The sequence below is a fragment of the Sceloporus occidentalis genome, unplaced genomic scaffold, assembly GCF_023333645.1.
Source record: "Sceloporus occidentalis isolate IW3139 unplaced genomic scaffold, rSceOcc1.0.p SCAF_5, whole genome shotgun sequence".
NCBI lineage: Eukaryota > Metazoa > Chordata > Lepidosauria > Squamata > Phrynosomatidae > Sceloporus > Sceloporus occidentalis.
In genome coordinates this window covers 106,713,561-106,730,560 of record NW_028316985.1, presented here as the reverse complement: position 1 = coordinate 106,730,560, position 17,000 = coordinate 106,713,561, and the positions used below count along the sequence as shown (strand labels likewise).

Here is a 17,000-nt window from a genome sequence, read left to right as displayed (position 1 = left end):
AGACTCAGTGCGATAATTGCCTTAGATGGATTTTGGATTTTTGTCCTCCAGCAGAAGATTCATCTGGATTATTAGGCATAAGTACAAAAAGATGCTCCAGACCAGTGTGAGATGGACACTTTTCAGAAACCCTGGATTTATATTTAAAGGGTCGGTGATTCCTAGTAACAGAGAGATGACTATGAATGCACATGAGCATTGTTAGACAAAAATATTGAAAATGTTGTGTGCCTTCAAGTCATTTCCAACTTATGGGGATCCTACGGTGAACCTATCATGTAATTTTCTTGGCAAGATTTACTCAGAGGAGGTTTGCCATTGGCCTTCCCTGAGGCTGAGAGAGTGTGAGTTTCCCAAGTGACTTTTATGACCAAGCAGGGAATCGAACCCTGGTCTCCAAAGTTGCAGTTCAACACACAAACCACTACACAACACTGGCTTTCATTGAAAAGGCAGAAAACAGTGTATTAAAAGAATTATCATCATCATCATCATCATCATCATTGTCGCTGTTGTCATCCAACTAAAGCAGTTAACAATGTGATGCAATGTCAAAATATTACAAAACTGATTAAAGCATAAAATTAATATATCAAGCAAGGGGAAAATATATGCAAGACCTTATTAAGTGAAAGGAAAGATGGCTATAAATTTTCCTAACATAAGTGTTCTCTCCTCCAACTCAGTACTGTAAGAACAAAGGTTAGAGAGATACATTACTGCTTTTAATTGTTTTTAATGTTTTTAATAATTTAATTTTGTTTTAATGTTGATCTTTTGTGTGTTTTAACTGGTATTGCATTTATTTTAATTTGTAATCTGTCTTGAGTCACCATGGTGTGATAAAGAGGGGAGACAAATGAAATTTGAAGCATGATGAGTAGGTGCAGAATATCTCTCAACAAATATTCTGAGTTTATATTGTGCCTTACTATTACTCCAATATATGTTTATATGGATATACTGTGTCATTGTTTATGGTGCTTCTATAAAGTTACTAAAAACAGCTTTGTTTTCTCTTGTGCAGCCATTGTTTAATTAAAGGCTTTCAGTGTAGCTGGGCAGATCTATATATGTGAATGAAAGCATAATAGCACAGAAAAGGGGAGGGGGAGCACTGGATGTCCTTTTTATACCCTACAGTTTCATCCCATTATTCTTTAACTATCTTGGAAAAACAAGAGATGAAAGAACTGCTATTTTCTGTGGATGGAAAAAAAGAAGACCAGTTTCCGACAGTTTTGCAAAAAGGAAAACCATTTTGATTAGCCCGTTTAAAGCAAAAAATCCAAGGAGTCCTGATCTGCCAAATCCAAGGAGTCCTGATTTGCACACTCAGAAAGATACTCGTCCATCTCACTCTCCTCATCCCTGAACATTCATCCAACTTTTCACCTAGGGGGCATCTGTGTATATATTTCAGGCTTCAACAAGGGCGATAGGGGGCTGGGTACAGACGATGGCAAAAGCAATAGCAAGTACATTTCTATACTGCTTATCAGGGAACGTAAGCACTCCCTAAGCAGTTTACAATGTGTAAGCTAATTGCCCCCAACAAGCCGGGTACTCGTTTTAGCAACCTATGGAAGGATGCAAGACTGAGTGTACCCTGGAATCCCTGGGATTGAACTCACAACCTTGTGGCTGTGAATGGCTGCAGTACTGGCATTTAATCAGTGGAAAAGGCAGGCCCAACTCTATCTGGCCTAGGCTGAAGAAGAAAAGCCCTCCCTCCATGACATATGACATGATCTGGCCTGGGAGGGAGTGAAAAGGCAGACACAACTCCATCAGGGTTAGCTAGAGCAAGAAGAAGGGCCCTCCCTTCAGTCCATCTGCCACGGTCCAGGCCTCAGAGGGAGAGAAGGACCACTGGACTTGATCGCCTTCCCCACCATCATTCCCGTCTTCTGTGTCATGTTTTTTTAGATTGTAAGCCTGAGGGCAGGGAACCATCTAATTAAAAATAATAATATTTGTAAGCCACTCTGAGAGCTTTTAGGGCTAAAGAGTGTGTTATAAATACCACAAACAAACAAACAAACATTGTGCCACTAGGGCTCCACGGGCTGCACTTTGCAAACCTGTTGGTTTAAGACTCTGGCATCTTGATATAAGGCTGGTACTCTTCTCTCTCTGATCAATGTGACATTTACTAGATGTCTGAAGTGCATTCCTAATGACAAATGGCAATAGAGTTTCTGTCTCTACCTCTTTGGAATATCTTTCCGCAGAGCTTTAGAACATTCAGCATTTCTGTTATACACGTGGAACTTTACATATAACCTATAAAGCAACTTAGCTGCATTCCAATTCAATTGTCTTCAGTCCATAGATTATGGATTGAAACTCCTTGGAATTTGACCTAAGAAAAGCCATGTTAGAATAGAGAAAAGGGTTGTCTAGTCCACCATTTTGTTCACAGAGTGGCAAATTCACTCTGGGAAGCCCACAAGCAAAATATTAATGCAATAGCATTCACCTACTTGTGTTCACTAGCAACTGATGCAAAGAGGTATATATTGTGAGGAATATATTTCCATTATGACTGGTAACCATAGATAGCCTTATCTTCCAGTCCTCACAGAAAGCCATTCAGGTTGTCAGCTATTGCCACAAACTGTGGTAGCAAATTTGAGAGTTTAACTATATGTGCAAAAAAGTTATTTCTTTTATATATCCTGCATCACCCACCAGACATCTTCATTGGATCACTCTGAGAACTCACATTATGAGAAGGGGAGAAAACCTTTTTCCTTTCTCCTCATCAAACATACTTTTATACATCTCCATTATGTCTTTTCTCACATTAGTCTTCATTTTCCGAATCTCATGCAAAATAACCATGACTTCTGGGCAGAGTCTACCTTTCTAAATTCCTTTCTGTCAACCACACTCTGGTCCTCTGTGAACAAATTAAATATTCAATTTCCTTCTGTTATATCAAAATAGCTTCCCCATCACTTTGTTTCTAAGTCACAGGGGTCACAGCTAAACCCAAAATTGCCCACAAATGTATTATTTTTGCAGGGACTGAGCATGTCTCCATTTTCATGAAGCTCAAGCTTCACTATGATGGAGTGTGGAAAATGAAGTCCATTTAATTAAAAGATCTTGCTGTTTTTATTGGTCTGGCAGCAGGTATATGTCTATAAAAAGGTAGGTGGTTTATTTTTATGCTTTCCTTGTTAACGTATCAAGCAAATTATGGGAGATGTCAACAATTTTAAAGCAAAAGTAATCTCAGCCAGTGCATCAAGTTTTCTACTGCCAGAAGTACGAACTTCTGCTGCAGGGACATAGCTAGGATTTTAGGAAGGGGGGGGGTTCAGACTAAGTGCCACCATTATAATGGGGCTTGAGTGCGGCGGCGCAGCAGCACACACCATTCATTTTTCTAATGGAAGGGGGGGTCCGGACCCCAAGAACCCCCCCCCTTGGCTACGTCCCTGTCTGCTGAATGGCCTAATAGTTGTATCTTATACAAAATCATATCCTCTGTGCAACAATGTCACCTGGACTTGGGATAATGAAGCAATCAGTCCTGGAAGACTGCATCTCACAGCTGGCTTATAGCTCCATATATGTAGTTAGTGCTCAGATGACCTAAAGAAATTCTGGCAATAATACAGGGGATGTGGTGGTTTTCACTGTTGTACTTCATTGTTATATGCTTTTATTTCTGAGATGCAAACAAAGCACTTTATCACACGTGGTTTTAAAATCATGACAAGAGCTGGAAAAAAGCAACTTTGGAGAAAAGCCTCTGACCCATAGCTGCTGTGTCCCGAAGCTCAGCTAGGCATCCCTTTTCGAATGATGGGGAAAACTGATCAATGAGCTCTCAATTGCATTAGTTCCTAGGTGCAAAACATTGCTGCTGGGGCAGTTGCAATATTGGCAGTCATGTGGTGTCAGTGTCGCTCCCCCTGTACCTTCTCCCACCCTTTTTATTCCCAAGCAGGTTGATTCCCTTTATCCCCCCCCCCCTTATTTCTTTTCATTTCTTTTCTTTAAAAAAACTTAAATTGCAAAACAGTGTGGTTGGCCGAGGGAAATGTCAGGGTGCCCAGTGCTATCTATCCTACCAGCCCATGCATATCAGAGTTGGCCCTATGATGAGAAGCCCCCAGAAGCCACATACTGCATCCCAAGAAACCCAGACACTGAGAGGGATGGGGTGGCTGTGTGAGGTTAAGAAGAAGAAGGCAGGTCAAGCCAGACCATTGGGAGCTGACAAGAGAGCTAGGTGGGATGAAAGAGGTGGCATGGTACTGGAAGGAGAGTGGGGTGAGATGAGAGGCCAACATTTCAGACTATAAAGAAGAGCAGAGGAGAAAGGGAGATGGATGGAGGAAAGGTAGAGGTATTATCGAATAGAAAGGAGAAACTAAACACAGTACCAAGGTAATGAGTATTCCCACATACAATATATCCCAACAAATGATACAACTCCTTAGACGGGATACTAAAATTCTATTATACAATAACACCTGTGGTTAACAGTGGAAACCATCTATAATCCGTACTATAGTAAACACAACTTTGGCCCGATTTAGACGGGCCTTTGCGGCGCCCCCGTCACGTGCTAGGGATTGGCTGAGGATGCACCGTCCATATTGGTCTCACCCTAGCATGTGACGAGGGTGTCAAAATGGTGGCGCCCTGTACACATGGGTGCCGCCATTTTGACGCGACGGAGGCTTAGCGTCCACATGTCTCAGCGCCTTTGTGACACCGCAAGTGCACCATTGGCGCATTGCAGCATCACAAAGGTGCCACAAGAAGAACCCGCTTTTTGCGGGTTCTTTTTGTTCTGTGACAGAGCTGCGCGGTTTGTCCACTGCGGCTCCCTCGCGGAGCAAACCAGGGCAGTGGAAGGCTGCTCTTTTTGGTTGGTCTGTATCCCGCCTTTGTTACTCAGAAAAAGTGCAGTCGTATTCCCGGTCCTTCTGGCCTCTCTCGTAGAAAACATGTAGTAGTAATAAGAGAGGTTAGTAGAATCAATACCACAAATGCTGTGTTAAATCTTCATAGTAAAGTTATTATCTCAATGATGAATTGCAAGAGAGTGACTGTCTTTCAAAGATGAAGTTGTTATCTTAATGATGATTTACCAGTAAGAGGCACTCTTTCAAGTAACAATTCTTGCAGATAACAAGCAAAAGTGAAGTTGCCATCTCAATGATGATTTACCAGCACGAGCAATCTTTTAGGTAGCAAATCTTTGAGGTAGCAAGCAAGATGACTACCTCCAGAGGTTTTTTTTTAGCCGTTTTGACTTGGTATATGGTAAAAATATTTTTTCTTCTTTAAACAAAGACCTATTGGAATTTATGTTGTTATTTCCATGTATTCAGAAAGATTTATAGGACTGAAAACTGCATCCTGCATTTGGACTGCTGGAGTTAATTCTAAGCTGAAATGTATACTTTATGTCAACTGAGGAAGGTGCATATGTTGAAACGGCCAAAAAAACTCTTAAGTCCAGTTCTTTTGGGGTGCAATCCTGAATCACTGTCCAAGCCTCTTGCATTCTTGCTTTTTTCATCTCCACCCCCTTCTCCTTTGGCATTAAATGAGCTGCTTGAGTTTTTACCTTTTCTCAACATTTCTTTTTATTGATGGACCCTTACCTGAATCAATTCAATTCAGTCTTTATTTACAGCTAATAGACCTGGCAAGACATAATGCAACATAAAATCATATAAAATAGAAGGATTACATATAAAGGTTACATAAAAGATACAGGAAGTTTATATAAAATTAAATTATCAGATTGGGTTACGGCACTGGAGATTATTCGGGTCATATGATTATAGATCTAGGTATGTCGCCATTAGTCTGCCCCCTTTTTGATAATTCACACTCTCTAATTTGAACAGCTAAAGACAAAATGTTTGCAGCAGACAAATAATATTCATGCATTTGTCTTGCAATAGCATTTTGATATGAAATATTTCAGTAGCTGAAACTCTGTCACAGCTTTTGCTTTCATGTGCCTTTTATCATCAGTGTCACAACCAGCTGATTGCCCCCTTGCCTGAATGTCAGTAGCTTTCTATGAATAGAGTCCCTCTGCTAGACTGGTAACTATTCCCCATTTAACCCCTGAATTGTCTCTATCCAAACTTTCCAAGCCTATTTTTCTGTAGCCTTGAGTGAATCTTGGATGTTTTGCTCTGCTCTTGAGTGTGTGAATGTGCAACTCTTTCAGATTTCTAAATAAAAACGTCTTTGTTATTTGAAACTGGATTTCTGTCATGGTTATTTTTGGTTTAAAAAGGCATAAAGATTTTAGCAAAAGTTACCCAGTCTTTTGTAAGCCTTTGAGCTAAATAATATTCCCCAACTTATGAAAGGAGATACTGGTATTTCTGGTGAGGCTTTTCAAGCCCTTACCTCTTTGGGTATTACAGCACACCTCCTGACGCTGCTTCATTTCCTCCATTGAGTAATACACCTCAAGAGAAAACATCTCTCGCCTCCATTAGATATTTTAAAATCTCACTTGAAAAAAAAATCTCTCTAGAACATTAGCACAAATTTTATCAGCTGTTATGGAGATCTCAGTTTGTCCATCTCTCTGTTTTGCCTCCAAGTGTATTTTTCCTCATAGTCCTCGTGTGATTTCTTTCTGTAGAGTTTGCAAACGTGGACATTTCCTCATTATGTACATTTGCTCCTTTCAGTTCTCTTGCATTACAAACAATAAGTCCATTAGAGATCTAGTATAAGGGCATTCTCACCTAGGTATTGAACAAGTAAGGCGAATGCAATAGCTTTCAGGCCTGCAAAGCATAGCCAGGTGAGAGTTTTGTTCTAGCACAAGGACTCTAATATGAACCAGCAATTCCTCCACCATGAAATCATTAGGTAGGATGCATCAGCTAATGAAAGAAACACTTGTATCATTTTCTCCCATTTCTGAATTTTTTAAAGTCACAAGCTGTTTCCATACTGAATATGATGCCTGCAAATTTTGGAAACTGAAACATACTCGTATAAGCTATTCCCAGCACAGAGAAAACTATTTTGCACCTGACTACAATACATGTATTAAAGATGAGGCACTTCTAGGGAAAAAGAAGCTGCAACCCTAGTTCAGCAGCATAGCTGAATATACATAGGAATCAAACCCAGACTTTTAAGAACTAATAACTCAAAATTCTGGGTCTGGAGGATCAAATATGTCAATTGCAGTTTCTCCAACTTTTTAATATATATATTTTATAAAAAAAATTTTCTATGACAAATGTGAAGAGTTCCTCTCCTCACTTCTTCTTCTTGGAAAATTCTTATCAAATCAAACTAAAACTCAGTTCTTACCTATGTCTAAAAGCAGCCTTCTTGCTTCAGTATGCTCGTTCAGTATGGAAATAATCATATTGACTTAGCATATTGGCTTTTTGAAGCATGAAGTCTTTTCTGTACTATAAAGCATTAATAGCAAAATATTGGCAACCTTATGTACTTGAGAGGAACTGGGGAAAATTCCCTCATTCTGTATCCTTAATGGCATTAATGCTTGTAATGGAAGAGAACTGGAAGAAGGATACACAGATGTGGTACATGCAAATATGGCCTTCAACATCACACAGCATAGAATAAGATTGACCTGACCCAAATTACTGCCATACTGTTACTATGGATGGGAGGTTTTCACTGATGATGTTGATTTCAGCAGCAGTGGATGAGAAAAGGGTTTAATTGAATATTACCACAAAATGCTGATTGCCAGCTAGAGAAGGATCCTTGGCATAATTTCAATCATTTTGAAAAGAGAGCTAGAGTGGCTTTGAAAAAGCAAAACACCACACTGCATGTCAAATCCTCTGTTTTTCAGTCTCTTTCTTTGGCTAAAGGAAAGATATAATAGTGTCCATAGTGGCACAATAAAGGAGCGATGGGCATGTTACAGGTGTCTGATCTGTATGTGGGTGGGCCACTCCTGTCCAGTTATATATTATAACCTGAATAGCCTACTCCACATCATCTCATACGCCTTTTTGTCTCAACTACATTTTGATACTTTTGATGTCTGTGTTCACTGAGTTAATTCCTTGCTAAATGTCAAAAATAAAATGTCTCTGGAAAGCGCAATGATTTTTTTATTTTCAATTGGATGATAGGGTTAATAGCAAAAGGTTAATGGCTTCTCTCACGCTGTTTTTTCAGCTAATGCACCATAATGCCAAGTTAGCAAGAGCAAGCTAATCCTGAGGGCATCTGCTAATTGTTGTATTCTAACTAGACGAAGACATCTGTTTAAAACTGCCTTTTTTTTTAGCAGTGATGATTAATAACATCTTATTAGAGGCATATGATATAACTAGCTTTTTGCTATAGTTCTGTTGTAGCCTAGTTCACTGGCATTTATTTCTCTGTGGCCCTTTTAAAGAAATGCCCTTTTTAGTCTCCATAAGACTGCCCATTGTGTCGGACTGTGTAAGACACCAGTTGTGGGACCCGCGGAACTTTGCAAGTAACAATTTCTCTGATCTGAAAATGCCCTCAGGGAAGTTTAAATATACAAAAGCTAAAACAATCCCCCCAAATGTACGATAAGAACAAATGAATAAGTGACAACAGAGCTGAAAATGTTTAAATGTTAGAATGTTGTGAGCCAGCAATAAAAATGAAAAAGAAAGAGATAGGCATACACTGAGGACTGAATGCCTCTTGGAAGAGGATGGTCTTAGCTTGGTGCCACAGTGTTAATGAAGATGCTGTGGCCTTCTTTATCAAGCTGCAGATGGGTGTTAGTTAGTAGACAGCAGAATAATAATTTGAAGTTTAAAAATGGCATTCAGAAGATGGATACATCTTTTGGCTGTCACCTTTGCCCCATGCCCTCTTCTCTTCAAATTTCTTCTGGCAAGACCCCCAAAATAGAAGTAACACTGGATGAGAGAAATGAGGGGATGATGATGGTGTGTGTGGGTTTTTTTTTAAAGCAAAAGCATACAGGAATCTGTTCCACTTTAAATCATTCCTTCCCCCACCGTTGTTGTGTGGCACGACCTGTTTTTAACCTGTTTTTGTGCACCGCTTGAGGATGTTTTCATTTTGCTTTTCTTTGTGGCTAAGCTTGTATCAGTTGACAGCAAAGGAACAAAAGTGATATAGTATGTGTGAAAAATGTAGCTCCTGCATTGGATGCATTGCAAGGCCAGGTCCACAAACAGCCACTTACCTGAGTCCTGTGGTATGCAAGAATTGGTTTCAGACAAGGGTAAGGTCTACATTCTTTCTTGAGGAAAGGGAAGGGAGAATACAAACATGAAACTGAGAAATGGCAGTAAAGACTGATTTAGTGTGCACTGTGGAGAAGGTGGGGGAGAGACTGGAGACAAACATCAGGCATTTTTTTGGCACAGAAACTGGGACTTTGTGTAATATAATCGCTCCCCATTGTATGGATCATACCAAAACTGGTAAATTACACTAAACCTTGTGGACAATAATGCTATGGGCTACATTTCATAGGATGGGACTGGCAAAACAACCTCTGAGTATTCCTTGCCTAAGAAAATCCCATGCCATAAGTCAACAGGTGACTGGAAAGCACAGGCACATGCATAAGGTAGAGAGAGTTCAGAGAGTTTTATTTAAACTGATGTTTGGTGATGAATATTCACTCCTAAATAAGGCACCGATCCCATCTGATCTTGAAAGTTAAGCAGGTTCAGCCCTAGCTCGTACTTGGATGGGAGACTGCCAATGCATACCAGGTATTGTAGGCTGTATTTCAGAGGAAGGGACTGACAAAATCAATCTGATTATCCCTTTGCCCATGAAAACACTATGAAATTCATAGTCACCATAACTTGATAGATGACTTGAAGGCATACACATACACAGTCATGTTATACTTCATTTGTAAACATGCTCTGTTTATTTAAATGAATAACTACAGCACCCATGAGTCCATTCATTCATAAAAGTGGAGTGGAGGCTGATGAAATTAAAAAAAAATATTCCTCAATAAATTTTGGAAAATACTTTCAAGTGGTCTATAGACATTTCAAAATATTTTTTCTTTATTTATGTAAGGATCCCCACTTGAGTGTTTCGTTTTATATCTAAATATTGCTAGTCCTGTATAAAAAGTTTTGCTGAAAAATGTTGAACTGCTCTTCGTGTTCTTTTTAGGCATCTATTTGTATTCTTTATTTTCTGCCTCTAGTATAAAATTTTCTGTTAAAGAAGTAATGCGCAGGGACACATCTTTGTTAAGTGGAGGATGCTTACATCTTTGTGTAGATTTTGACTCTGATTATGGTTGGTATGAAATCCGCAGCCACTTTCCCCAGAAGAAAGATGGTCTGCAGGAAGAAGATCTCCTACACCTTCACTCAGGGCCCATTCCCACTTGCACTTTAAAGTGATTTCTGATTTGGCTTCTAAAAGTTCTCTTCTAAAAGTTCTCTTATCAGCATCCCAGTCACAAAGTATTTACAATGGGGGTTGGCAAAATGTGGTCTTGGGGCCATATGTGTATGCTTGATTGTGCAGACTGCCTTTTCTCTGGCAAAAAAGTTAAAGTGTCTCTTCCAGAAGCTTCCTGACCAGAGGAATGGTGATCATAGGATTAAAATTGTGTAGTGTGAAAGTGCCCCTGGTTAGCAACCATGTCAGTCATGCAGTGCCCAGTGGGCTATGCTGTTGCCTGAGTAGCTGTAGTCTGTGACATCACAGCAGTCTATGGTCAGGATTGCCAACTGATCAGGAAAAAATGTCTTTACCTTTGTGCCTCATTTTATTTCTCTCTCTTTCTCTCTCTCTCTCTTTTAACAATGAAAGACTGATGAGGAGAGATGGAATGACAGGATAAAGAGGGCAAATATGGGAGATGAGGAAATGATGATATTTATCAGTGATATCCCAGAAGTAGTAGTTTCAGTAAATGTGTATTAGATAGTCAAGGGTGTTTTTGTCTAACATTATGTCTTCTAGGTTTCTAGTACACAGAAGAACAGAAAATGCAACTCTGAAATCTCATGTTACCACGGACATGAACATGAAAAAGTTCCCTCCTTCTTGAAAGATTACTTATCCAGTCACAGTATACAAAGCTGATAATCATACGCCATACAGGAGTATCTAGGGACAATCAGCAGGACATAAAGTGTCAGCAGGCCTATATTCATTGAGCAGATTATATCTCTACATAGCCAGCAACCAGAGCTGAGGGCTAAGTATTTTTAATGGTTAGATTTTCAGATATAGCAAGAATTCAGCTTTCTAACAGAAGTTAAATACTGCTTTTCATGGCTTTGTGGCCTTTAGCAGCAGGCCGATCTATACCATTGGTAGGTGAAGCATTTCAGGGCACAGAGATAAGCACTGTATGCCTTCTAATTGTCTGTACAGCCACTTTGGTTACTTAGCAGCAGCCATTTATTCTATTAGGTTGCAGAGGAGAAGGACAGGAGGGAAGCATGGATACTCCATCACCTCTAGCTGCCTTTGGTTACCTGACAGCATCTTGTACCACAAAGGGAGAGAAAAAAAGCCACTCCAGTATGTGAACCACTTCTGTTCAGCTAAGCATGAAGCGAACCACACTTCCTCCCCTCTCTTCCTCCTTCCCCTCCTTTACTCCTTGTATATCATCATTTTTAAAATTCAATCTAGGGGGCAAGGATTGTCATACTGCTTATCTTTGTTAGTTACTTTGGGAGTATTTTGACTAAAGATCAGGGAGATTAGAACTGCTTTAACTGCTGCCAATGTTTTACTTGACTATGCTCCCCTTCATCTTGATCCTTTAAGCCTTTAAAATGCATGAGAGCAGAGTCAAGTAAAATGTTGGCAGTGCATAGGCTGACTTTCCTCACAGCAATACAGAAGCATCTGCAGGATAAGAGAAGCAGCCACACTGGTAAAAGAAAACAGGTGTGTGTGTGTTTATTTGAGGAGGAAAAACAAGTTGTGATTAACTATGAAGCAGACTGACTCAAAAGGTGTGAAAGATTAATACAGAAGCTGTCAAGGCTCTGAGTACCTTCCAGGAGTTTTAACACAACAACACAACAGCAGTCAGCAGCATGCCTTTTCAAAACAGGCCAGACTGTAAAAACAGCCACCAGGTTCCCTTCAACATCTACTGCTAAACGTTACATCATTGTTAAAATCTCATGGGAGCTGAATAAGAAAACAAGCATTTAATCCCATGCCAAATAATATCAGGAGCAGAGTGCTTTGTTTACTAATGCTGTAATATCAGCAGCTCAGTCCTATCCAAATTTGAAGTCAATAGGCATTGATGCGCCTTACGCTTGTGATTGCCACCTCAATGGGTTTAGCTAAAAGGCAGGACTTTCAAGGAAAAGTCCGAATTAGGATTTATCAAGCACTTTGGTTCTATTTGTTTGCGCATGAACAGAGTCAATAGTTTCCTGTTCAACTACAAGTGCTAAATTAACTTAGCAATGCTAGGGTGACTATGTTATCACCAATGACTGCTGTTATGAATGGTAATTGTTTTATTTTCCATCTTTTAGGTTGGATTGAGCTATTACGGATTGCAGTTTTTGCATTTCATTGTCCTTTGATCCCATCTGATTACATTTTCTCTGCCTCTGCCCTATCAACTGAGCATAACATTTCATGCATCTGATTAAGTGGATAAAAGTCTGGGAAAACTTCTGTCATACGAAACGCATTAGTGTTACTTTTTTTTTAATTTTGAGAAATCTTATTTCTCAAGGTTATTTTTTTACAACAAATTTAATTATAGGTTCTCGCTTTCCCTCCAGCCACCTGCTTCCCATTCCCTCCCAACTGCCTGTTTTGATGTTACGCATTGGCTAAAAGAAAGTTAATAATTTCCTCTTGAATAACATTTGAAGCTTGAGTGTCAGAGAAGGAACGGAAAATGGAAGCTAATTGTTTTCCAGAAGCCGGGGAGTATGGAAAAGCACTTTCACATGACAACTGGAAAGGATAAGATAATTCATTTAGCTTATTGTGGCCTGGATCCTACTGGTTAGTCCCAGTTAGAGTTGTCCGGCTGAACCAATTGTTGAATGATGATGAGTCACTATTATGTAGAGAAGTATAACTGGCTTATTGGCTCTACTCTGGTTGGGACTTATAATAGGATCCAGGGTAAACCAGAACAGTAGTCCTCATCTGGAGCTGCTAAGCTACACTAGGCCCTTCATCAGGGAAAATGCAAAAACCACTCTGAGTTCTCTGAAGATGCCAGCCACAGATGCTGGCGAAACGTCAGGAAGAAACTCTTCCAGAACATGGCCACATAGCCTGAAAAACCCACAAAAACTATAGATGCCGGCCATGAAAGCCTTGGACTTCACTGTAAGCTTCCTAAGCTACACTGGGCTCTTCATCAGGGAAAATGCAAAAAACACTCTGAGTTCTCTGAAGATGCCAGCCACAGATGCTGGTGAAACGTCAGGAAGAAACTCTTCCAGAACATGGCCACATAGCCTGAAAAACCCACAAAAACTATAGATGCCGGCCATGAAAGCCTTGGACTTCACTGTAAGCTTCCTAAGCTACACTGGGCTCTTCATCAGGGAAAATGCAAAAAATACACTCTGGTGCCACAACCAAACTACCATTCCCAGAATTCCAAAGCATGGAGCTTTGGATCATGTCTGCAGTCTGGATGCAACCCTTGCCAGCTTCTCCCAAAGAGAGATCCCAGGCCCCCCTCCAGCTCCAGGGATGCTGCCTGATGCTGCTGTCTCTGCAGGAGATGCTGGAGAGGCAAGCCCTGAAGGGAGTGGAACTGCTCTCCCTTGGCGCCTGCGCACTCGGCTGCCCCTCTCCCTGCCTGCCATCCTTCTCCTCCTCCTTCCCTTGGCTTTGTGTCATCAGTCCTTGGTCTCGGGAAGCAAGCGCAGGTGGAGGCAGCCTCGCCTCCTCCGCCGTTGGACTCCAAGGGACCCAAGGAAAAGGAGAAGGAGGAGAAGGAGCTCAGCTGCAGCCCAGAGCCCTGGTCCGGAAAGGCCAGGTTGCCAGCCAGGGCCAAGGAGGGAGGCAGAGGGAGGCAGGGGCTAAGGGCAGGGAGACAGAGAAGAGGAAGGAGGAGGAGAGGAGGAAGAAGAGAGGAGGAGAGGACAGGAGAGGAGAAGGAGGGAAAGAGGAGGAGGGGAGGAAGAGGAGGAAAAGAGAAGGAAAGAAGGAAGAGGAGGAGGAAGAGAAGGAGGGAGGAAGAGGAGGAAAAGAAGGAAAGGAGGAGGAGGAGGAGGAGGAGGAGGGAGAAAGAGGAGGAAAAGAAGGAAAGGAGGAGGAGGAGAAGGAGGGAGGAAGAGGAGGAAAAGAAGGAAAGGAGGAGGAGGAGGAGGAGAAGGAGGGAGGAAGAGGAGGAAAAGAAGGAAAGGAGGAGGAGGAGGAGGAGGAGGAGAAGGAGGGAGGAAGAGGAGGAAAAGAAGGAAAGGAGGAGGAGGAGGAGGAGAAGGAGGGAGGAAGAGGGGAGAAGAAAAGGAGGAAAAGAAGCGGAAGAGAAGGAAGGAGGTAGAGGAGAGGAAGGAGAGGAAAGGAAGAGGAAGAGAGGAAAAAGAGGAGGAGGGGAGGAAGAAGAAGAAGAGAAGAGAGGAAGAAAAAGAGAGGAAGAGGAGAAGAGAAAAAAAGAGAGGAGGAAGAGGGTTCCCTTATCCAGGGAGAAGACTCCGGGGAAGCCCTGGTCCTGCTCCGGATGGCGCCTTGGGGTCGGGGGCGGCGTGGCCTTGCCAGCTGGGCACTGCTGTGGTGCTGCTGGTGCCCCTGGGCCCCGAGGAGTGTGGGCTCCCTGGCTTCGTCGTCTTCTCCTTCCTCTTCGCCCAGGCTGCCGCTGCCTCAGTGCCAGGAGGTGAGAGGGTGCTTGGCCCTGTGTGTGTGTCTGTGTGTTGAAATGGAGGATGCCAGCCACCTGGCACTCTCCTCCCTGTCGTGGGCTCACCTGGGCCCTGTGCCACAGCATCCACACTGCAGAGATAACCCGCGTTGGCCCCGCTTTAACCCTTTGTCTGAGGGTTATTCCGAGCTTCACTAGACATGCTTGTATGCAATGCAGAATTTAACACCTGGCATTGAATGGGACTCGGCACCATTCTGAAATATTGTGCAGTCATGGTCGCCTGCGTACTTTGTGGTTGCATTGAAACTTTGCCTTCAGCTCCTCCCAGGAACTGATGGTCATCAGCCTCTTACTGCATTTTATTCCATCCTCTATCCTTTATTATGGGTTAGGCTGAGATTTTCCTGCCTTAGACTTCGACTGCCATGCTATGATTGACAGAATCCGAAACCAGATCTCCTGGCCCCAGTCCACTACTCCATCGATTGCTACACCACATTGGCTGTAAAAGTACCCATAAACCTATGTACCGATAACTTAAATGCATGACATACTATCTGCTCAGTCTCCTTCGCAGACCTGAGGATGTAAACTGTTCCATTCAAAAAGTGTGCACCATATTAAGTCACTTTACCTATATGAGGCTACAACTCTTTTTATCCTTTGGCCCGTTTCAGTACAGATGGAACAACAGACAGAAGAACTCAATGGCTTTCTTTTAAGAACAGCACAAACCCATATCTCAGTAGTAGAATACTTTTGCATGAAGAAGATTCCAGGCTCAGTGTGTGGATCCTTTCCTTCCTGGTTAGCTGTTTTTAGTTGTCTGAGATAAGGCTATGCCTTTTAATGTGGCCTGATATAAGACAATGTGTTAAATTTTCATCTTAACTGAAAATATCTGGAAGGTTTTGCTGCATGATCCACCTGAATAGGCTAGAAAGCTGGGCCAAAGCTAACAAAATGAAGTTCAACACAGAGAAATGTAAGGGCGGAAAAACGAAATGCACAGATATAGGATGAATGAAACTACGTGTGAAAGGGATCTGGGAGTCCAAGTAGACCACAAGTTGAACATGAGTCAACAGTGTGATGCAGCAGCTAAAAAGGCCAATGCGATTTTAGTCTGCATCAATAAAAGTATAGTGTCTAGATCAAGAGAAGTAATAGTGCCACTCTATCCTGCTCTGGTCAGACCCCACCTGGAATACTATGTCTAGTTCTGGGCACCACAATTCAAGAGAAATTGGAGCGTGTCCAAATGGTGAAGGGTCTGGAAACCATGTCCAGGAATGACTTAGGGAACTGGGGATGTTTAGCCTGGAGAAGAGAAGGTTAAGAGGTGATATGATAGCCCTGTTTAAACATTTGAAGGGATGTCATATTGAGGAGGGAGCAAGCTTGTTTTCTGCTGCTCCAGAGACTAGGACCCAGAACAATGGATGCAAGCTCCAGGAAAAGAGATTCCACCTCAACATTAGGAAGACCTTCCCGACAGTAAGGGCTGTTCGACAGTGGAACAAACTCCCTGGAGTGTAGTGGAGTCTCCTTCCTTAGAGGTCTTTAAACAGAGGCTGGATGGCCATCTGTCGGGGATGCTTTGATTGAGAGTTCCTGCATGGCAGGGGTTGGACTGGATGGCCCTTGGGGCATCTTCCAACTCTATGATTCTATGATTCTATGATGTTCAGATGCTGTCTTTTTGTGCTGTTTTTATGAATATCATCCCTAAGGAAATCTACTTACTTTTTTTGCCCTTTATATTCTGGAGAAAACTACAGCATTCTTATTTTACCTTGGTTACTTCTCTTCTTAAACGAATGGAATGGAAGCTTTCATTTTTGTTATTTATGTTGACATTTTACTTATTAGGACCGTGTTTTGCTTTTTTTGGTTAAAGGGATCTTCTTGTTACTTTGATTTGGGGAAACCTTGAAGATGTTTTGAGATGTTTGGTTTCTATATTTTGATCTCTTTATATGGAAATAAGCTATTGAGTCCTTCCAAATGTTTTGGCGTGACCGAGGGTGCCTCTCCATTGTAGAAATAATGCGGTTTGACACCACTGGGATTTGTAGTTTGACAAGGTCTTTAGCCTTCTCTCCCTGACAAAACTCTAAATCCTAGGTTCCTGTAGGATTGATCCATGGCAGTTGCACCCTGAGAAGCAAAAAGCAAGATGAAACTA

At 41.7% G+C, this 17,000-nt stretch overlaps 1 protein-coding gene across 1 annotated transcript in view; it reads left to right on the top strand.

Moving 5' to 3' along the window:
- Nucleotides 1–14,408: 14,408 nt before the first annotated feature.
- Nucleotides 14,409–17,000, top strand: part of LOC149312623 (endosome/lysosome-associated apoptosis and autophagy regulator family member 2-like) — a 101,125-nt gene continuing 98,533 nt past the window's right edge. The window contains exon 1 of the mRNA XM_089525021.1: nt 14,409–14,824. Within this exon, the coding sequence (XP_089381147.1) occupies nt 14,672–14,824 (153 nt within the window). The 5' untranslated portion in view covers nt 14,409–14,671. The remainder of the gene's footprint in view (nt 14,825–17,000) is intronic.